At 34.8% G+C, this 23,997-nt stretch overlaps 1 protein-coding gene across 2 annotated transcripts in view; it reads right to left on the reverse strand.

Moving 5' to 3' along the window:
• Positions 1-23,997, reverse strand: part of OSMR (oncostatin M receptor) — a 1,030,877-nt gene that overhangs the window by 907,814 nt on the left and 99,066 nt on the right. For both annotated transcript variants that reach the window (XM_044069885.1, XR_006364564.1), the window contains exon 4: positions 20,812-20,986. In XM_044069885.1, the coding sequence (XP_043925820.1) occupies positions 20,812-20,986 (175 nt within the window). The remainder of the gene's footprint in view (positions 1-20,811; positions 20,987-23,997) is intronic.

Consider the following 23,997-nt stretch of genomic DNA (forward strand, 5'->3'; position numbering starts at 1 on the left):
TACAGGGCATTGTCAGACCCCACTCTGATGGACCTCCTGCATATCCACAAAACAAACAGCACCAGAATTACCCATTCTAAAGACTTAAACCTTGCCTGTGATATAAATAGGACCTGCTGGAGAGATAGGTATGTATCCCAGAGACTAAACCATCTATAGAACAGGATCCCCATCCATGTGAAGCAGAGTTCCTCCCTAACCCAATTCAAGTGCAACTTGGACAACTGGATGGGAAACCAGAAATTCATCCCTGGTTTGGCACCTATGTCTCTAATGGACAAAGGTAACCTGTAAATGGTTCATCTCCCAGGCCCATGCTTACACTTATCCAGGGTAGCAGAACTTGTCAAAGATTTGGGATGCATGGCTAGGCTTAAAAAGGCCCTTTTGGTTGTTAGCCTAGTATACACATATGAACCTATGAACCTATGTTAAATCTGGTGGATTTCTTTGAAAGTGTGACTGAGGCCATTGATGAGGGCAAATCTGTGCACACAGCATACCACAACTTGGAAAAGGCTTTTGACACAATCCCACATTCAGGCATTACTGATAAACTTAGCAAACTGAATGTAAACCCTTTGTTGTAAGATGGGTTGCCAACTGGCTCACAAACCAGACACACACAATCAAAGTGGGTGACTCCACATCAACCAGCAGACCTGTTACCAGCAGGGTGCCCCAGGGGTTAGTGCTGGGCCCCCTACTGTTTGGTATAGACTTCTCAGAAGTTCAGGTCCAAACTAAAGGGCTGTGGCTGACCAAGTTTGAAGATGACTGCAAACTAAATGCAATTATTGAATCCACAAATGATGTTAGTATACTCTAAGATGGTCTCACACAGACCAACGACTGGGCTATTAGTCATGGTCTCAAAATGAATGCAAAGACATGCATCATCATTCCCTTCAGCACAAACAATGGCCCTTCACACTATCAAATCACTAACAATACCCTAAGTACCAGTGAAGTGGTAATGGACCTGGGATTACAGGTTGACCACTACCTTAACTTTGATCACCACGTCTACCATTGTAAGGAAAGCTTTCCATGTAGCTCACTTGAATAGTAAAAGCATTGTCTCAGGAGCAAAAAAAAAGAAGTTATAACCTCCAATACTCGGCACTTATCTAGTCCATAATTGAGTATAATGCCCAATTCAGTATGTACTGTACTAAGCATCTACAGCAATTAGAGAGACCTCAGAGGTTTCTAACAAAGAAGATCAAGGGCCTCCAGCATGTGCCTTACATGGACTGACTAAAATCTCTGTCACTATACTCTGTATCATATAGACTTCTTAGGGGAGACTTATGCCTGGCCTAGAGAGTAACTCAAGTCCAAAACGTAATGGACTTACTGCATAGCCATAAATCAAATGGGTCTAGGGCTACCTGTTTCAGGGACTTAAATATGGCTTGTGACTTAAATAGGACATGCTGGAGAGACAGATTTATCTCCCAGTGACTGTCATGTCTTTGGAACAGGCTGCCAATTTATGTGAAACAGAACACCTCTATGACACTGTTCAAGAGGAACCTGGATGAGTGGATGGGGCACCATAAATTCTTACCAGGGGAGCACCCACAACCCTCTTGGACATTGGCAGTCATCACTAAATGCAATCTTGGGTATTGACTAGTACCTCTATGGTATTACATTGGGTTGAAACAGACTTAAAATGACCTCCGGGTTGATAGCCTAGTAATATCCTATGATCCTATAAACATAATGATCTCTAAAGAATATGTAATACTTGTGGATCCTCATTGTAGAGTGAAAAGAAGAGACACTGTAGTTCTTTGGAAGAAATTGCAGACTAGGCCTAAAGTAATTGATTTTTATAGTGATAAAAGTGGTATGATAGGTTAGTAGTTCTTGAAATTGATAAAAAAATGTTTATGCCTTTATTAATGTATACTGGATTCCTGGAATTGGTTCCAAAGTAGCGAAAAAATATCTAGATATTATAACTTTACATGTGAAAGGTGAAATCTTATTGGCTGAAATTTCAACTGCATATTATCACAGAACTATACCACTAAGGATAAGAAACATAAAATAACAACTACTGCTAAACAACTAAATAGCTATATAAGCTTAATGAATCTTAAAGATATTCAAGAATTGAAAGTAACAAATTCATTGAGTTATACTCATTATTCATATAGATTTGGCACACAAACAAATATTGATAAAGTTTGTGTATCCAATGAGCTGTATTCAAAAGTTGATGAAGTATCAATAACTTATTGTCCTATGTCTGATCATAACACTATTATTTTTAATATTAATCTAAAACCTAATGACTTAATATTTTGACAGAGAATTCCAGCTTATATTGTCAAAATTAAAGGATTTAAATAATGTTTTTTAAAAAGAACCAAAGTTACGCATATATACCAATAATAACAGAGAAGTTTCAGATGTTATTCTATGGGACACACTAAAGGCCTATATTTATGGTAGAATAAAAAGCTGGTATTTACTGAAAAAGAAAGAATGGGATAATGAATTACATATCCTTCAGATAAGAATTAATTAATTAATTAAACATGAACCTGAAAACATCAGATAAAAAATGAATGCAGAACTTAAAACAGTAAATCAAAAATACATAGAAATTTTAAATCATAAAATATCGATAAGCATGGAAAAACTAAAATTGCAAACATACTATAAAGCCTAAACATTTACACAGATTAGCAAATAGATCAAAGGCATTAAATATACAAACCACATTAAAAAATTGAATATTATATAGGCAGTAAAATTAAAAATGCTATAGATCTCAAAGAGATTTTTAAAAGTCAATAGGAGGCATAAACATTTTTGTAAATGCTTTTAATGAAATTAGAACTTCAGCAAACATCCCACCTTCATGGGAATATTCAATGGTATCTTCAATTCTGAAACAAGACAAAGATCCCAAATCTTGTACTTCCTATCACCCTATTTGTTTATTAAATGTACAGTATAAAAATGTAATGACTACAATGGCAAAAAAATTAAATACTACAATACCAAACCTAATAGATGAAGATCAAACTAGTTTCATATTAAGAAGAAAGGTGCAAGATAATATTATAAGGCTTTTATCATTAATAGATGTTGCTAGTAAAAATAAAAAATAATTGTCAATATTAAGTTTGGATACTGATAAAGCATTTTATTCTCTTAATTGGATATACTTACAAAAAGTGCTCAAAGAATATAATTTTCCTCAAGATTTATTGAAATAATAATAAACTTATATAATAACTCTTTTCCTTTAGTAAAACTGGTTAATTTATGTCTCGCTCCTTTAAAGTAGTTAGACAAACAAAGTAAGGATGCCCTCTTTCCCCTTTTTTGTTTGTGTATCATTAGAGCCATTTGCTGTATATATCAAGCAAATGAGAAAATAAAAGATTTTTATAGCAATGATAACTATAATTCTAAAATACAAATATTTGCAGCTGGTATTCTGTTGACTTCTAGTGATATTGAATCCTCATTAGAAACTATTATTGATTCAATAAAATGTTTTGAGAAAATATCTGGCCTTAAATTTAATCACAATAAAACTGAAACTTTATTAATAAATAAGAAAATAACCCCTAATTTGAAAAATATAAGAATTTTAATGGGAAAATAGCTTAAATACTTAGGAATTAATATAAGAACTAAATGGAAAGAAACAATAACATTAAATTATAATAATATAATTAATAATGTATTAAAACATATTGAAACTTGGAATAAAATTTATTTCTCAATGGAAGAAAGACTTATATTAATAAAATGATAATATTACCAACTTACTATTCAGTGCTCAGACACTGATCTTATCACCACCCCAAAAAATTATTAAAAGAATAAACTCTATAGTATTGAAAGTTTTATGGCATGCAAAAAAAAAAAACAAACAAAAAAAACAAGAATATCTTTTGACTGACACATAAGAAATTGGGATCAGAATTATATTGGATTCCCTAATACTGAGTTGTATAATAAATCTGTTAATTTAAATATTGTGGGTCTTTGGTTAAACTCATAACTCAAAATGGAAATTTTTACATGAAATAATTCTAACATCTAATGATGTAATTGGAATACATTTTGATTTTCCAACAAATACAAGTAAAATATATTGGATTATAAAAGACTGTTGTATGAATAATAACAATACAAATGCATATACTTTGCTATTAAGCATATATTAAATACTTTCAAAATAATAATGGATAGTAACTATGTGACTAAGCAATTACAGTTCTTGATGTTTCCTATAACAAATAATATTGGTTCTTTAGAGTCATTTAATACAAATATAATAACTGATCTTGAAGAAAATAATTTGAAATTCTGGTTTTAGTTTCTGGATGGGGATAAAACAAGTACTTTAGAAAGACTCTTAGACAGATATAATATAAATAAAAGAAGTTGGTTGGATTTATAGACTTTTAGGGACTTTGTAGGCAAATATTACAAATGCCACTATTTATGAATACTAAACCCATTCCTAAAATATTAGAATTTTTCTTTCAGATCAGTAGTAATGTTTATAAAAATAAATCATACATATTATTCTACTGAAATAAACAAAGAAACATTTTATGAAGTCAATAAAAATATATATTTAACATCTGCAAGTAATTCCAGACCATCTAATTATTGGAGAATCTTTGTTTGGAGATTTTTACATAGAAGTGTTTTAACCCCAAGCAAAGTAGCCTGTTTTAGTAAAAATGAAAATATAAGATGCTGGAAATGTAATGGACAGTTAGTGGCAGACTAGATATGCATGATTTTGGAATGTCAAATGATTGTTTCATTTTGGGAAGAATTTAAAAATTTTACTAAAGTCTTAGGGTCAGACAATTATAATATAATGAATTCTTTAATTCTATTTAATGTACCAGTTCTGGATTTTATTCATAGAACCCAAGTGCTTCTCTTATGGTCTATTCTGGCTATTGCCAGGAAGGTAGTTACAATGAACTGGAAAAAAAATATATCATCTCTTTCTCAGATTTTGTGTGGCTAGCAAAAAATTGTTTGTAACAAAGAACTGCAAACTATATATAGTAGAACTGTGAATAGTAATCACAAGAAATGAAACTGGCAAAAATGCAATGACTTATTTGAAAAATATTAATGTTATTGTTTGGGATCAGTATTTGTTATCAAATTTATAAATAGTTTTAATCATTTTTATTTGTTGAATTTGAAATTTTTAGGTATTGTATTTTCTTTTTCTATTTTATGTAAATTTAAAATGGAATAAAATGTTTTTGAAAAAAAAAAAGAATCTGTACAATGTGGGGGTATTTTTGAAAGTAGAGTCTACTTACATGATGGGCTTTATCCACTGGCACTTTGTTCATAACATTTTACTTCAATGCTCTTGTTGTTAATACAAATCATGATTTTTTTGCAGTTGAAGCAGTTCAGTGGCCACAGCTAGTGGGTTTTAACTTTATTGGCCTAAATATATCCACAAATACTTAAAAGGAAAAGTAAAATGTCATGGACATTCAGAAGTCAAATAGCTGAAGCACTTGATGTCCTTAAGGGGTCATTTCCATATAGCCCATGGAACTCTATTACAACAGGTTTAAGGTATCAGACAGTGAAAACTCTAGCTTAGTTAGCATTTTCTTGTACTTTTTACTAACTGATTTGTCTCTGTGATCTTTTTACTCTTTAGTTTAAGAAATAAATGCACAATGCTAAGATAACTAATTTATAATGGATATGATTCTGTCATGAATTGGTTCAAACCCATTTCTCCCTTAATTTGTATCAGTTTGTTTTGTTTGGTAATCTGATTCAGCTTAGGAATTGCATTATCACACATGGGTTTATTCAAGTGAGAGAACTTAGCTGATTATTAAAGGACTGTTTTAAATTTTAACTAAGACATTCATAAAATAGACTCTTTTATAGGGTACAATAATTATTAATCTATAATTTTAAGGTTAGTTATACAAAGCTGCCATTTGTGCAATAATGCTTTTGGTATATTAAACAGAGGATATTCATGTCTTTAGGTCTCACTCATAGACAGATCATTCCAGGGTGTGATCCATCTGTGGAAAGATGCAGAAACGTGTTATGCTGAACCAGAATATCTCTGACAAAAACAGCAGCTTACAGACTATGAAATGGAATATGAAATACAATCTACACAATTTTGTAATTCTGATTTCACTAATGAATACCTTTTCTTCACATATCCAGTAAGAAATTCAGAATTCAATTGTTATTTGGTTATCAAGGATCAAGGTAGATGCATCAGTTATATAGTCTAAGTGATGACTTGGTGGAATGGTTGCTATTGGCATGATTTTGTTCTTTATTTCACTCCAATGGAGCTCAGGAAGTTTGAACTGTAACTTCCAATGTGCGGAGCCTAAGCCTTTTCACAGAATCAAATTATGTCCTCACATTTCAAACAAATGTTCATATCTCTGGAACCACAGGGGATATGAAACAAGTATAAATGGCAAACCCTTTAGCACAAACTATTTTTATAGTGGTATTATTCTTTAGGTCCTAGGTCTTAAACTGAATTTTATAAGTTACAGAAAATACAGTAACTATGATGTAAGTAATATTGTGTAAACAACTTACAATATCTTAGCAACCCCTCAAGTTACATACATAATGTGTTACTTGGTTGTTGAGATATTTAGAATAATTTGAAAATTATATCTCTATAAATTAATATCATAAAAACAGCAGTTAATATCTATTTACCTGCACTAGACAGAGGTCAAATATTAATGCAGCTGAGTTTGTCATTGTGTACGCTTTAAGAAGAAATATTTTAAAATCTTGTACATAGCATGGTTTTGGAATTATTGGTGCAAATATGAACAAGCAATATATGGCACCTAGGGGCATCAGTTGGAGTTAACTGCAGATGCACCTGGAGGCATCACTTGGATGTAATGAGTTTTAAATCAGACTGAGTGGTGAGTTCCCTGTGCTACCAGAGGTATCAGTACTGTTATATTACTTGATCTGCTATGTCTGATCTCTACTTGGAACCTCATGGCACACTAGCTGTCAAAAAGTTTCATAAATTACTGATCAAGAACACTCATTATCATAATGCATGTACTGAAGCTTCTGAGTTTTTGAACAAGTATGAAAAAAATAAACATCTTTTGCAGGGGGTCCCTTGTACCTCCTATGCAAAGCAAATGGGGGTAGCAAGCCCCCGTATTACAAATTTTATTATTCTTACTCTGATGTCACTGAATCTTGGAGAAAAAAAGAGCTCATTGATAGGCATCATAAGGCATGTGTCACTTATTTTTTAAGTGATACTGACCTCAGAGTATATCAATATCACTGACAACTGAGTATACAAAAGTCAGTCTACATAGAAGGGAGCATCAGACCTCTGAGGAAATGCCAGCTTAAGTAGCATGATTAAGCAAATGTGAGCTAGTTCAGGACATGGAGCAAAGAAAGTAAGCAATTTTATCAAAAGATGGGGCGTGTGTGATGAAACTCTGAACTAGTTCACATGATATGATGTATCTACAGGAGATGGAAAGGAGCTAGGTGTTTAGGAGGGGGAACAACCATGAAGGTTGTTATGGAATTACATAATCAGGACAGGAAAGACACCATCCTGGTAGAAATAGTAAATTTACATGGGGTCATATAACTGGTAATTAAGATGGGAGGGACCATTAATAGACTCAACATTTTACTATACAAATGAGATCACTGTGACAGAAGGGCAAGATGACAGTAATATAACAGGATCTAGTATTGTGGTGCTGTGGGCAGATGACGCTAGTATAACAGGATCTAGTATTGTCGTGCAGTGGGCAGATGACACTAGTATGACTGGATTTAGCATTGTGGTGCTGTGGGCTGTGGTGAGGAGAGGGACAAACTGTTGTAAGGGAGATGCAAGTGTGTGTCATGTGTCTGCACTCCTGTTCCCAATACTCAAATTAACCACATAAATTATCCTTAACGCTGAGCTGTATTTATCATTTACTGCAACCGGCATTTATTTATCATTAAGATGGGAATATGTCAAATGGTCATGAGGATCACAAGATACAGAGAAATGATGTGGATTTGGTCATGTGAATATGCTTGTGTGAAAATGTATGTTTATGCAACTACAGCTGCACACTGTATTCAATGAACAAGAGTTATTAAGTATTAGTGATACATGGTAAGGGGTCAAATGTAATGCCAGCTTTTCTTAACGAATTACAGATACTGTGTGTAAGCATACTGGAGAAGGCATGGATGGCTTTTTGTATAAGCCTTTATTGGCACTATATATACTTTATGACCTCATTTGCATTAATGCAGCTCTGTAGAGTACCCTGGCAGCAGTCTTTTTTCATTAGTGACCCTCCTCATTTAGTCCTGTAACTGGCTTGTACTTGTGTGGGCTCTGTTCTGTTATTACTCTGTGCTGTGTTGATATTGCTTCAGCTACTATATTGCATATACTAAAATGTACAAATAAATTCAGTGATTTAAGATCATAAAGTATGTATGTGCATTGGGGCCTCTAAACAGTGTGGTGCTTGGATTATACTTTGATAGACTACGGCTGCTATCTACATCAACCTTCTGAAAACACTGACTTTACACACCTCTTCTTACAGTTTCTGAGCACCCAGCAGTTTCTGAGCTGCTTTGAAGTTTGCTTTACAAGCTTCCTGATATTGTCAAGAGGAAATATTTATTGGCAAATAAAGTCTTCTATGTCAATGTGAAAGCCTTGCTTCAGTTTTTATCCGAAGCAAATTACTCCTCTTCCCAGCATGTTTACTGTTTTAAGATCTTCAGAGGTTATGGCTTAACTTTTAACCATCATATCAAATGAATTATCTTTTGCTGCTTTTTTCCAGGAACTGTGGTAAGTATGCTTCTTTTTGACATTAAGTAAATATTTTTTCTCTCTGAGCAAATGATGTGGTTAATGATAATTAACTATCTCACACTGTGTACATCAGCAGTCATCTCCTGTCCAACATTACTGAAATCAGAGGTGATGATGTCTGTAGTCCTGTTCCCACTTCTCAGATTCTCCACATGAATTATTCTTAACACTGAGCTGTGTTCAGCAGTTACCTCAACAGGCTTTTACTTATCATTAAGATGGGAAGATGGCAATTTGCCATGAGGCTCACAAGCTACACAAAAATTATGTGCATGTGGTCACATGGAAATGTTTGTGTGAAAATGTATGTCTCTGTTACTAAACCTGCACACTGTATTCTATGAACCTGAGTTAGTGTGTGTGTGTGTGTGTGTGTGTGTGTGTGTGTGTGTGTGTGTGTGTGTATGTACAGATGAGTGGTTCTATGAGTGTGCGTGTGTATGTATGTATATATGTATATATATATATATATATATCTACATTTGAGTCTGTGAGAAAGGAGTAGATTGTCATAGCATGAGTGTCTTCACACTTGAAGGGACTGCATCTTTATCTTAAAGAGAAAAGATATTTTATATTTCCCCCTTGGCTGTACAGTATATATGTGACATTTTTTTCAATAATTGTTTTCTGCTGATAATATAGTAGGCATTTAGAAATTGTACACATGAATCTTTTTCTGTTCCAAGTGCTTGTGTCAAACCTATTTTTCTGAGACTGTAATATCATTTGGTTTTAAAGTTTACTTTAAATTAGGTAACTTGAATTCCTCCACTGGGTTAAAGCAATGTTGAAACAATGATGATATAATTTGGCAATGTTTAACAAAATGTTTGACAGAGTTAATCATGGAAACTAAAATATGTAGTATTATGGGTATGCATAAATACATCAGATTAATATATACTGATACACAGTTACGTATTATTTTATAAAATATCACCTTAAGTTCTGAACTGAAGTACCTGACAACATTTTCCAACTTGAAGAAATTATAGGTTCAAAGGTTGATAACTGGTTACTAGGCTATAGGCCCAAGAGCCATTTTAAGCCTAGAAATGCTACTCCAAATTTACCAAAATATTGCTGACATAAGTCAATATCCAAGGAATTTTAAAGTTACGATATAGGCTTGTACGCATCAAACATTCTCAGGCTGCCCCTGCCATTATAGACGTAGGTGGCAATCCAGGGGTAAAGTTGTGATTTACCATCTACTGTTCCAAGTTACATTTGAATAGGGTAAGGGATGAGTTTTGCTGCACATGGATGGGAAACCAGTTCCAGAGAAGCAGTAATCTTTGAGACACATACCTGTCCTTCCAACATGTCCCGTTTAAGTTGTAGACTAGGTTTAGGTCTTAGAATGGATATTTTTGATGCTAATTGTTTTGTGGACGGGCAACAAATCTATCAGTGTGGGATCAGAGGTTGCCTTGTAGTAAGGGACAGAGCTATTTGGTCATAGCCTTTGATACATCATGATCGAAACTAAATGGAATTGTTTTTCTACTGGTGTAAGGAAGAGTCACATAGTATAAGTAAAATGCAATTAAAAGCTAAAATTTTATATTTCTGTCCTTAATGTTAATGTTTATATTTAAACAAGTCTATTTTTATAAACACTGTACAGAAACTCACAACGGAGCAACCAAGCAAAATCTCAGAGTCTTCAAATTCCTTACACATAAAATGTATTGTAAAAGAACAGTAAAACGGTAAGCGCTTTCGCTAATAAGCTTCATCAGACCATATTACACTTAATAAAAACACTCCATTTATAAAATGGTTGGGAGGGTGGCCTAATGGTTAAGGTGTTTGCCTTACAAACACAAGCTGCATGGTTTGAATCTCACAAGGGATAACTGGCTAGGCTTAAAATGGCTCGCAAGGGCAGTTAGTTTAGTATGAACCTCTGAACCTATGAATTAAAAAATTCAACATTCAATCAACTAAGCACACCAATTAAATCAATTAAATCAGACATGCTCTTAAAAGGACAGTGTGGCAGCTATACCATTATGAATAGACAAAACTTCATAGCACACTGTCAACTAAATAAATGAATAAACAATGTGACACATATATAAAAATATAATATATATAAATATAACATTTTACAGCTCTATATCATAAATGTAATGTCAAATATATTAGCAATAGAATAAACACACTCTCATTTCTGAATCCTTTGTTTCTTAAGCAAGGGCTTAATGGATGCCCTTTCATTCAACCCCCTCCCCCTGTCTCCTCTAAGGATGATAATCCAATTAGTTTCCCTGTACTCAGTATGGTTCCTAATATGACCTTCCCTAATACTTGGGGTAATGGTCTCTATGACCCTAAAATTAAAAGCATGTGTTTCCCCGGCTTGTATAATATGTTTGTAGAGTGCATTATGTTCCGATCTTTTCCTAATATTGTTCATATGGTCTCTGATCCTATCACGAAAGACCTTGTTGGTCTTACCAACATAAAATGAGTTACAAGCGTGACACTCAGCTAAATAAACCACGTTAGATATTCTACATGTTGCATTGACATGAAACACAAATTCCTTACAAAGATCAGGGTGATAGAAAGTGCTTGATGTATTAATTAGGGAGCAAAAACTACAACTGCCACATGGTGAAGTGATTCCCACTTCTCTCCCCGATTCATTAATACCTCTCTCATAACAGAGTAGTCTTTTCAAATTTTTTCTGTTTTTATATAGAAAACTAGGTCTCTCACCTACTATCTCACTAATACCCGAGTCAACCTGCAAAATAGGCCAATTATTGGTGAAAATATCAACCAACGCTTTATTATCATTGGTATAAAAAAGGGGAACTTTAAGGAGCCCCCTATTTGTAACACAGTCCCTACTCACTCTCCCAGGGGTTTCCTTAGTTGGTCCAAAATATGGGGCTGCAACACCCTCCTGTAATATATTTAATTCTGACCAATTCTCAGCGATCTCACCATGTCCATACCCTCTCCTTAATAACCTGGATTCCAGGCTTCTGATTTCATCCTGAAAACCGTCATACATGGGGTTCACCCTGGAGGCCCTCATACCTTGGCCTTTTATCAAATTCCGGAAGATGTAACCCGGATGCATACTAGACCTAGCTAAAAGGGAATTTCTATAGCATGCCTTACGAAAAACCCCAGTATTAATAAGGCAGTTGTCTAATTTCTCCACATAAATATTCAGATACCCTATCCGTGTATAAGACCAATTGATGGTGAATTTTAGACAGTCAGTAAGTTCATTCATCATCCAATGAAAATCACAAAGCTCATCTTGACTACCTTTCCATAAAAGGTACAGGTCATCGACAAAATGTCGATAAAATATGACGTGTCTTAAATTCCTCCTTACCAAATAGTGCTGTATTTTCCCAATGTGCCAAAAACATATTGGCGTAACTATTGGCACATGAAGTGCCCATAGCTATGCCATGTCTCTGAATGTACATCTCACCATTGAAAGTAAAGAGATTATTCTCTAAAATTACTTCCAGAAAATGGCAAATAAGATCTATCTGTACCAAAGTAAGTTCACTATTGGCCATAAGATATTCATGTACATACTGTACACCCAAATCATTGGGAATAACTGTAAAGAGAGATTGTACATCTAAGGTGACAAAAAACACTCTTTCAAAGTCGTAAATTCCCCTGGTACATTCATATAAGTCTATCAAGAATTGCTTAGAATCTCTAAGAACCACCTTATTCTGGCTAATGACTGGTCTTAGATGTTTCTCAACATACACTAATATAGGTTCCGTGATCCATCCTCCACCTGCCACTATGGGTCTCATTGGTGGATCAAGTGGATCTTTATGCACTTTCGGCAGTCCTTGTATTAGTGGTAATCAAAGGATTAACCACCTTAAGGTAATTATAGGTATCCTCCATAATAAGGCCTTCAATGAAAACATCATGCAAGGTATCAGAGACGGAATAGATAATTCTATGAACTACATTTACAGTGATCTTACTATAATAGTTATCTTCTAACAGTACTTGCATAGACTGCAGATAATGTGTTTTATCCATGGCAACTATAAGGCCGCCCTTGTCTGCTGGCCTTATAGTAATCAATACATTATCCAGAAGATTCCTTAGTGCCATCCTCTCTTTATAGCTAAAATTGCACATAAACCTCCTATTAACATCACCTCCCTTACTATCATAAAATCTATAAATTGCTTCCTCTGTAAGCTTCATATAGGCATCCACTAAGGGATGATTGGTAGGGACAAAATTACACAACCTGCAAAAATTTTGGAAAAATGTAAACCAGCTACTAAAATCCACCCAAAAGGCTACCCTCAAACCAACCACCCCTGACACTAAAGTTCCCATCTAAACACAATTCAACTCCCACTTTGTGAACTCAATTCTATCCTTAGTAGCACAGGACAGTTCCTTATTCACTATCCCCCCAACACAGATAACACTAATACAAGCTTTATCCTCAAAACAGTTTCCACCACTTCAATCAAAAGCATGCTCTCCAAACTAAAATCCTCATCAACAGCAGCTGAACTACTCCCCAGCTATTTCTTGAAACTCACAGCAGATGCTATTGCTATCCCAGTCTCCACTCTCATAAACAGATCAATTGTTGAAAACTATGTGTCCAATCTCTGAAAAATATCCTATGTTACACCCATACATAAAGACGGGACCTCCACCGAACTTAATAAATACAGACACATTGCTTTATTCTCCCCCCTGGCCAAAATCCTAGAACAATGCATCCATACCCAGATGCTAAACTATCTCCTAGACAGCAACATCCTGTCACCTACTCAGCATGGTTTCAGACCTGCCCATAGGACCACTGCAGCCCTCCTCTGTTTCACAGACACAGTAAACCATCTCAAAAATGAAGGCCTACAAATGTCAACTCTTTTTTTGGATATGTCCAAAGCATTTGACACAGTCTCACACCAAATCCTGCTAAACAAACTAAACCAATATCACCTATCAAAGTCCACACTTACCTGGTTCCAAAGCTACTTAACTGACAGGTACCAAGCTGTGAAATGGGAAAATTCTCTCTCTCCTCAGCTGCCCATAACTATAGGAGTCCCACAGGGTTCTATCTTAGGACCACTACGATTCACAGTCTTCACAAATGACCTCCATACCTCCACACAGCATGCATCTATAATTCAGTATGCAGATGACACTACCTTAATCTGTGCTGCACAAAACATTCCCACCCTCCTGCAAACAACTCAACTAGAATTCTCTGATGTTGAAAACTACCTTACCAAAGCCCAACTTATCCTCAATCCAAGGAAAACTCAGCTTATGATTGCAACCAGTTCTAAAAAAAACACTAACAGTCAATTCACTATCTACTCCACAAATGCTACTCCAATTGCTCCAGTGGCACAGGCTAAGCTATTGGGAATAACCATAGACTCCCACCTAAAATTTGATAGTCATCTCAACTTAACTATTAAAAAAGTACATGCCAAACTGGGATCACTCTACCGTATCAAACCATTTCTTACCAACAGCACAAGATCAGCCATTGCTCGGTCCCAACTTCTATCCGCCCTACTCTATGCATCTCCCATTCTGACTAATCTCAACAAAACTGAACTAAGCAAAATGGAAGCCTGCTATAACAGAATTGCTCGCTTTGCTGCAAATTTCTCATATAGAACTCATCACTGTACTGCTTTGAGACAGCTCCACTGGCTTGAACTGCCCAACCTCCTAACCTACAATCAGCTCTGCCTCTGTCATTCTATCTATTACCTCCCCAATAAGTATCCTGCCCTCAAAAACCTAGTACAACATCACTCAGCCAAAAGGCCTCTTAGATCATCAAGCAAACTACTGCTAGAAGTCACCAACAGCTACAATAGCTTTGGAGATGCACTATATAGTAGTTCAGTGGCTAAAAAATGGAACTCTGTCCCTACTAGCATTCAAAACACATCATCCAAAGCCTCCTTTAAAGACCTCATCAGGCAACATCTCAAGCAAAGTTGGCAGTGCCATGATTGCTCCCCAGGCTAGTGAAAGCAGATAACGTATAAATACTAAATTTAGAGCACTTGATAATAGTTTTCAGTCTTACTCACAAACACTGGCTAATCTGCAATGTATGTAGTGTAACTGTGTACTATGTATGTATTCTACCTATGTTACAAATTTCAGCTGGACACCACAAATATATTAATTACCTTTATTTTTAAAATTAATATTTTTTATTTGTTCTCTCCACTGTAACTGTTTATGTGCCGCATACCACTGTAAAAACATGTCTCTTGTAATTTGTGTGTATACTGATCATGTTTAAATAACTAAATGTGTCTGTAATTTTTCTTTGTGGAGCTTTTCTCCCTGGGCCTCTGCTGAAAAAAGGCCTTTTCGGCTCAGTCAGACACCCCCTGTTAACAAATGTAAAATAAATAAATAAATAAATAAAAATAACTAGTAACATCCAAATAGTTCATAACCTCTCTAGTAATTACATGCAAATTTGAGAAAGCTAGTAGTTTCATTAATGTATATAAAGAACTGGTCAAATTCTTCTTTATTAACTTTCCAAAAATATAAATAAAATCCAAAAAAATGAAAATAGCTAATCTAATATTTTGCAAAAGGAGAATTCAGTACTTGGGATGTCTCCCATTTCCACATCACCATGTTGGCATGCTGCTGCCATGGCTACCCCTTCTAGTTGTCTAAAATATTTAACGTCAAAATATAAAAATTATTTGTTACTACTACTTCTGTCAGATCCACCAACAGATTGATTTTAACCAGTGGCAGCTGGTGACTTCAAATCAAAGGGGGGCTGCAGAAGACAGCTGAATGGGTGGGGCCAATGGGAAGAGGTGTGACCAACTAGAAAGGGGTAGAGCTACAGTACGATCAATGCTGGCCATAGATACATACATACATGCATATATAAATACATAAATATCACCACTGCTGTTTGTTTTGCCTTAGAATAGGCATACAGCTTGAATCTAAGAAAACAACAGTCATGGGACATTCAGTCTTGTTTTTGTGAAAGATTTAAAAATGCATAGCTCATATGATGATCAACTGAAAGTATAGTTCAAGAATTGCAAACTTTTTCAGATGATAAAAGTATGATATTTGGATTTTATAAATGTGTAAAAACATTTTTTGCAGGAAAACTGATGCATGAAGTGATGTCCCCTGTGAAGAAGAAATAATATAAAAACTGGAACAATAGAAGTGTGTAACTATCTAGAAACAGAAGGACCACTGGAATAACATGAGACTGAAGCTAATAATGAAAACCACTTTGACATCTAGGAACAATGTACAAGCTATAAATAAAACTTGCGCTCCCTGTTATGTCATATAGATTTTGTGTGATTACCTAGCCACAAAAAATAAAATCAAATCATTCAGACAGAAAAAAAAATTAAACTACTTTAATTTATATCACTTGATGTATAAAATTCAGTGCAGGCAGGCAGGCAGAAGTGCATGATTCCTCAAAATCAGTTATGTGTGTAAATCTGTTGTTATGGAATGCATACATGTATCTGCTGACATCATCAGATCCAATCACAGTGAAAGTTTTAAATGATGAAGAAAATAAATATGATGACATCCATTCTCAGATTTACAGAGATTTCAGGAGAGGGTATAAAAGGAAATAAAATGGTCAACAAACAAGATTAACATAGCATGCAAGATAGCAAAAGAAGAAATATAAGAATAAAAATCAGATGTAGAAGACTAAAAAGAAAATGTAATGTTTATAATATTAGGGACAAATGTATAGAACTAGTAGAACATTGATCAAGATCTGACACAGTTAAACTGAAAGAGGAAATGTTGATAACGGCATCACAAGACAGTGGAATACATATGAAATTGTTCACAAAATATATAAAGTAATTCATATATCCAATTCAGATCATCTGCATGTACAACAGGCTTTAAATCAGATTATATAATGTAAAAATAAGAAGTTGTACACATTGAGGTTGACTATGTACCTTTGGCTGTGGGTTTATATTCTGAGATACACAGTAATGCGGCAAGAGTGGCACACTAGAACTTGAGCAACCATTGCAATGTACAAATAAATGAGAAGCACTAGAAACCTGAAGTTCCAACAAATACTTAAAATAAAAGAACATTTGTGTGGGATCACGCAATGCTAACTACTACTAAAAAAATGAAAGCACCACTTGTCCCAGAACTACATACCAAAGTTAAAACAAACTTAATATATAATTTCACCAATGGACTGTTAGCATGCAGTTATAATACTGAAAATGCTACATCTTTGTTGTGGTAGGAAATGTTTTCCAGCAAATATAAGTTACTGAAACTGATGCCATGTGGTTATAAGGTACACTAGTTACTAGAAGTAACTTGTGCCCATGACCTTATGAAAGGATAAATTCCTGATTTGCGAGATCTAGAATTAAACCATATTACTGGGAATACTCAAAAAAATAGTTTAGTTAGGTCTCTGATTTTTACTTCATGTGTTTGTTTTTTCCCTCTGCAAATAAGTGGCATTGCAATACGCAAAATAGCTCCAGATGTGTTACTCTTCCCAATAATGTACATTTAACAACAATAAAAGAATGTTGTGCTATCAACTTTCTAAGTGAACAGCATCAGTCATTGATTCTGAACCTTTCTATCTCCTGTTTAGTTTTACCTTTGGATTCTTCAGGCAACTGGTTTAACTCAAAGACTAAAAAGATGAGAAGTAAAAAAAAAACAAACTTGGTAAGAAAAATACGTAGAGTCTGCAGAAATGAAATAAGAATACAAGGATATAGCTGGTGGCCTTGAGTTAGTCTGTTGATGTTTTACCACATATAATTTACTGTTTGGTTGTCTGCAATGTTTATCAAAACATTTGCAAAATAGCACTTGTGTTTAATTATATCTCTGCAAGATATTAAAATAATCACATACTGTTTAATTAATTGGCTTGGCTTGCCACCAATGCTCATTAATGCCTGAAGCCCTTCACTAAAGAAAAACAACCTGTCCTTATTCCATCCTGCAGTTTTAACATCAGCATTTTAATATCAATAAACTTTGTGAAATTACATAAGTAGGCATTTTGAAGTTACATCATCATATTATTCTGCATTAAAAAAGCAAGAAAAAAGTTCCAGTAAACATCTTACTTTTTCATATGAGTATTTCTAAAGTTTCCACACATTAACTTACCTTTTTGTTAGCACGATTCTGCATCAAGTACTTTCCAGCTTACAAAATGATGACTTACTACTGACTGACCCATACAAAACTCCTCATAGACTCCAACCTTAGCTCCAAGCATCTTTCAGAAAAATATCCAATAGGCTAGTAAGTAATAAGCTCTTTCTGAATCATTAGAAAGCAAATGTCATGTTTTTGCAACACCCCAAAGACTTGCCACAGGCCCACCTCTAACCATCCAGGATCTAATTCCCAACACATTACATGCAGCAAAGGTACCCAGACTTCAATGTATATCTGTCTTTGAATGTTTTCCTTCACACTGAGAACACTGTTACTAAAATAACTTCTCAACTAAAACTTTGTTATAGAATCACCCACCTATTATCACCAATTGCACAAACGTCATTGGCTAAATATTTTGCTACCAAAACTTGAATATAAATTGCCATGGTCATACCTAACCTTAACCCAAACAAATACAAGCATACATTACAAATAAAAGAAAACAAAGTCTGAATATTTCTCCTATTGAGCCATTCATGCATTCATCATTGTGATATTCTAAAACAATCTAAGTAGTTTATTACAAACACCCTTCTCCTCAGCACATTAATATCTACAATTCATCAATCAGGTTATTCCCTCTACTAAAAAAAAATATTTTCACTGGGGAACAAAGTTACTCTTTAAGAAATAGAACTACTTTCTCATTTAGCCCAAACAAAATTCAAAACTACAGTGGAGGAAAAGGCCTTCTCAAGGTTAGGACCTGCACCAAATCACCTCCCCAGTAAAGTGAAAAAAGAAAATAAATAAATAATTTAACACTCGTATAATTCAAAGCAATGAAAACATCACTACATGAACAGCTACAGAATGAGGCTAAATGCACCTACTATCTTGAGTCTGGCTAAAATGCCACAGATAAATGCAAGTAACCAAAACCAAAAGTACCTGTCCTGTCCTGCACTGCCTGCTAATACTGATTGTATCTCGCTCTCTTTTTCAGAAAAAGAGCAAGAACCAATCAGTAGTCACCCTGCCATTAACATCACGTACGTGACTGCGGACGTGGCAGTCTGCCCCCCTTCCACTTCACTGCCAGGCGTCTGACAATAAAATAAATAAATAATGAAATAAATGCATTCCATGAATGAGAATAAGGAATGTGTTACACATCCAGTACGGCTGTCTCTGCTTGAATACAGACGGACAGCTGTCTGTAAGGATCACCACCACGTATAATATTTCCGTTCATAGTTTACAGCTGCAGCGGCTATGCTTTTCAGCCATATTGCACTATGGCAAAGTGCTGCTGCAGCCATTTGGTTTTGGTGATGTAGCTCGCAGGGAAATGTCTTGCGAGCTACAAGCCAGAACCCATCATCTTCACATGCTTTATCAAAAGCATTAATAATAGGCTGTAAAGGTGGGTTATATACACTTGGAGTCTTACACATAATACCAGAACCATCAACAGTTTTATCAGAAAATAAGTATGCTGAGTTCAGTTTCCTAATAAACAACTTAAATTCTACCAAAACATCTACTATATCTTCATAGAACAAAAATAAATAATTTTGAAATAAATTTAAAATGGGTAGCATCAACAGTGAGGCTACTGTAATTAAAAATATTGTAGTCCTTGTAGGAAAGCTTAATGCTACCAAAGCTACTAATAATTTGAGTGTCTATTGTCTCCTATGACCTCTCTTTCCCTTGTGACCTTTGGATCGTTACATTTTTGCCTTGCTGGTAATGTCCCCTCACATCCCCAACAGGTGTGTGTTGCAATGTTGATCAAGTCAAGTTAATCTCTTCGACCTCCTTAAAGGGGGAAAATTGTCTGTTCAGAAATAATTCCCATGATCGGACTCCCTCTTCAACCTTTGCTCAAAATCCTCAATAACATTGTTATAAGACAGACCATTTAAATCCATCAGCATCTATGACTAATTTCTTCTTTCTGTAAGTATGCTTTATGCTTCAACTACGTAAAGTTAAAGTATTGTGTACTGTGGCCCAAGCCATAGTTGAAAAGTTCCAGCTTGGACTGGTCTGTCAATCTTTCTTAAAAATAAATAAATTAGCAGTTATTTAGAGATAATGGTATAGTAATAGCTTCCACTGTGGTAACTGGTAATTATGCAAATAATATTAATTTTGCTGTTTGATTTAGAAGTGGCTTTGCAGGACACAGCTTATTAAAAGACTGTTCAGTCACAGTATAGAAGAAAAAAAAGCTGTGTAATTTACTTATCACGTGTCAATACTATAAAAAAAACTGTGAGAAAAGAAGATTTTTGCCAGTGGATTATAAAATTATAGTTCTTTTTAACTCAGGTTCGTAACTTCATTGTGCATTCCAGTATACTTCTAAAAAGCATCCGTATAAAACACCATAACATTTTACACAGAATGAAAATGCAGTTTACATGAAGTTTATTTTAGTCATTCAAGGAAAGAAATATTCTTCTGTAATGTTATAACTGAATACTTTTGGTTTCTGAAGAACGTTGTATAAAACACTTGTAACGGTTAATAAAGAACTACTCAGTCTTTCTATTAAGTTTAAATTGTTTCAGCTGTATTACTTTTTAAATTATAAAACTAATAGTCTGTTATCCAGACAGAATGAATATCTGTTGGTCTGTTTATTCAGTTTGTTTAAAAACAAAAGTTAAAAAAATATTTACCCCAGATTGTTTTCCATTCACTCCACTCACTCCATATTTTGGCATCCAAATATTTTTTGTCATCCACAATACTTCGAATTCTTATTGAGTGAGATGTACATTCGAGTGGTAAATCTGACTCCCAAACCCATCTCAGAACAGTGTCTGTCTTCTTTAGACTTTTGCTGTAGTTCTTCTGAAGAAGAACACAAGGTAAATAAATATTAGATTACATATGTGAGAACCGAACTCAATAACATTATTTACAATGCTATCATTCTATTTTGTGACTATAGGCAGTCATAACCACAAAAGTAAACAAAACTAAATATAATAAGATTCTTATGACTGAATATATCAGCTTTAAAAAGGTATCTCTAATGGTTTATATATATGAACATCAGAAGTCTCTTGCTGTAAATGGGAAGTAGTGAAAACCTATGGGTCATTATGTGTGCCAAAAAAGTACAGTTAGTAACCACATAGTCTTATTATGGAATATCGTGTTGCTTAATTAAAATAACATAAATAGCATTCAACTCTATAACTGAAACAATTATGAGAAAAGTTCCTTTCCAAAACACAAAATGGCCCAATGGCCTTTAATGAAGCATTCATTCATTCCCTCAGGGACACTGTGTTCCAATGTAGTTGAGTTTAAAAGACTGAAACCTTCTTAGAAGTTATCAAATTTCTGTTTCCAATAAAGTGTGGGTAATATACCTTTACTCCAACTCTCATGTCTAGAAAAAAATTAAAAACTGTTAAAAACAGCATCATCTAATGTGAGAAAATTCCATCTCTTGGCCTCTTTGATACAGTTTTTCTTAAGAAATGAATTAAGTTGGTAAGTATCTACCAATCAATGTATATTTCTTATAGAATAGAAATGCAGAACCAAGTGCACTGCCTAACGTTTATTACACACAGACATCTGTACAGTAAAATCGTTTTACCATTGAATAACTGTTAATCTAATGCAAACAACTTCAACTAACATGCCTGTCAGGATAAGAAAGATGTTGAACACCAGTGGTTCTTCAAGTAAAAAATTACACCCATTCAATTGTTTTAATATCCCTAGTATTATAGATGCAAAAAAAACTACACCACATTCCATAAGGCCACATTAATGCCTTATATGTGAGAAACAGAACATATGATATCTGAAAGAGATATTGCACAGAATTTCACGAATATTTATTAAACACTATTAGTAATCATTTTAAGTTAACCTCAAAGTTCAATACCTAATGGTCATGATGTCAAGATACCTAACACAATCAGCCTCAGGCAAAATTTGATTATTAATATGTATGCTCTGTTAGTTTTATTGCAGTGTAGTACATTGCATTTCTTAACACTGATTGTTTTATTCACTGATGCCCCTTGAAAAATGGAATCCATATATCATTGAAGATTATGCTTTTCACTGAGAATAATGACCAGTGATCCAGTTTTTAAATCATGGGTGAACTTGCCAGTCCAAATATGTCCATAGCTGCAAACGTGGACATAAGCATAATAAAAAGGAGGAGTGCCAGACTGGAATACTGAAGGACTGTGTTATTTACTATTTTGATATCCGAGTACAAACCCATATTCCCAGTATGGTGTTCTTCATAGGATAATCAGCTCAGCTAATAATAGACCTGATCATTCTCAGTGATGAAGTTTAAATACTATGTTGATTGGCAATGGAATAAAACACATTGGGAAGCTGGAACCTCTCTGAGCAGTCAGTGAGTGCAAGGCAGGAAATTTAATGCTGGACAAGACAACAGAACATCAGAAGATAGACATGCGCACACACACACACACACACACACACACACACACACACACACACACACACACACACACACACACATGCACAAACACATATAAACACCCAGAGACAAACTCACACACACACACACACACACACACACACACACACACACATACACACACACACACACACACACACACACACACACACACACACACACCCAGAGACAACCCCATGCACACACCGACATACACACACACACACACACACACACACACACACACACACACACACACACACACACACACACAGACAAACCCACGCACACACCGACATACACATGCACACATACACAAACACCCAGAGACAAACCCATGAAACACACCGACATACACATGCACACACACACACACACACACACACACACACACACACACACACACACACACACACACACACACACACAATGAAAACAACCAATCTGATAGCAGTTCACTTGCATCATCTCTTTATTAACTTTGTTTTAGGAGAGCTACTCAGTGAATAGGCACAGGTACTGTAATTAGAAAATTAAGGTAGTTAAGGTAGCATCTCATGAAAATCCCTGAACCAGACTAACCCACTTGTATTACAGAAAATTTATGAAGAGTAATAAAGTAATGGTGCTAGTTAAATAAATTAAATAAATTTACTAGACTAGCTCAGTTGGTTGAATTATTGAGTTAATTCTGGACAGTGTGGAAGATTTGTATTATGGTGCTTAAAGTGTTGGCTATATGCCACACTAGCATTGCATGTTTAAGGATACAACAATTGTGAGATTTTTTTTTTTTGTCATTGTATATAAAACTAAATGTCTTTTTTTCACTTAATAAAACTGGGCTGTTTACAAACAATGAAGGTAGTGAAAATACATTATACAAGAGAATAAATAACTAGTACAGAATATTTTATGTGAGAAACAGTTAATATATAGTTTAAGTTACATACATGAGGTAATAAACCAAATATGGCTTTTTTTCTACCGCTGGAACTGTACGTTTATGTAGCAATTCAGTCTGAAGTATTTGTGGACATATTGATTAGCATGCATGATCTGTATTAGGAGCACTGCTCAGTTGTTAGCCTGACATTTGGGGTCAACCAGCAGCTGGTATAAGGCAGTCAAAGATTAAATGGTGACTTCAAGGAGGGAAGCAATAGGTTAGGTTTTATAGAAGCCTTCCCATGTCCCCAAAGTACACACAGGCTTGAGTCTGTACTGTAGTTATTACTTATCAGAATAACAAAGCACTTTGGAAATTAGAGGTGAATTTCACAGAAGCCTTCACAAAGGCATCTTGCTCAAAACCATTTGTTGCATAATTGAAGGCTGCATGTGGATATCCCAAGCTCAGTCACAAATTTAATTGTAAGAAGGTCCAAAATGTTTAACT

This window comes from Protopterus annectens, chromosome 1.part0 (genome assembly GCF_019279795.1).
Source record: "Protopterus annectens isolate FY-2018-M chromosome 1.part0, PAN1.0, whole genome shotgun sequence".
NCBI classification, from domain to species: domain Eukaryota; kingdom Metazoa; phylum Chordata; order Ceratodontiformes; family Protopteridae; genus Protopterus; species Protopterus annectens.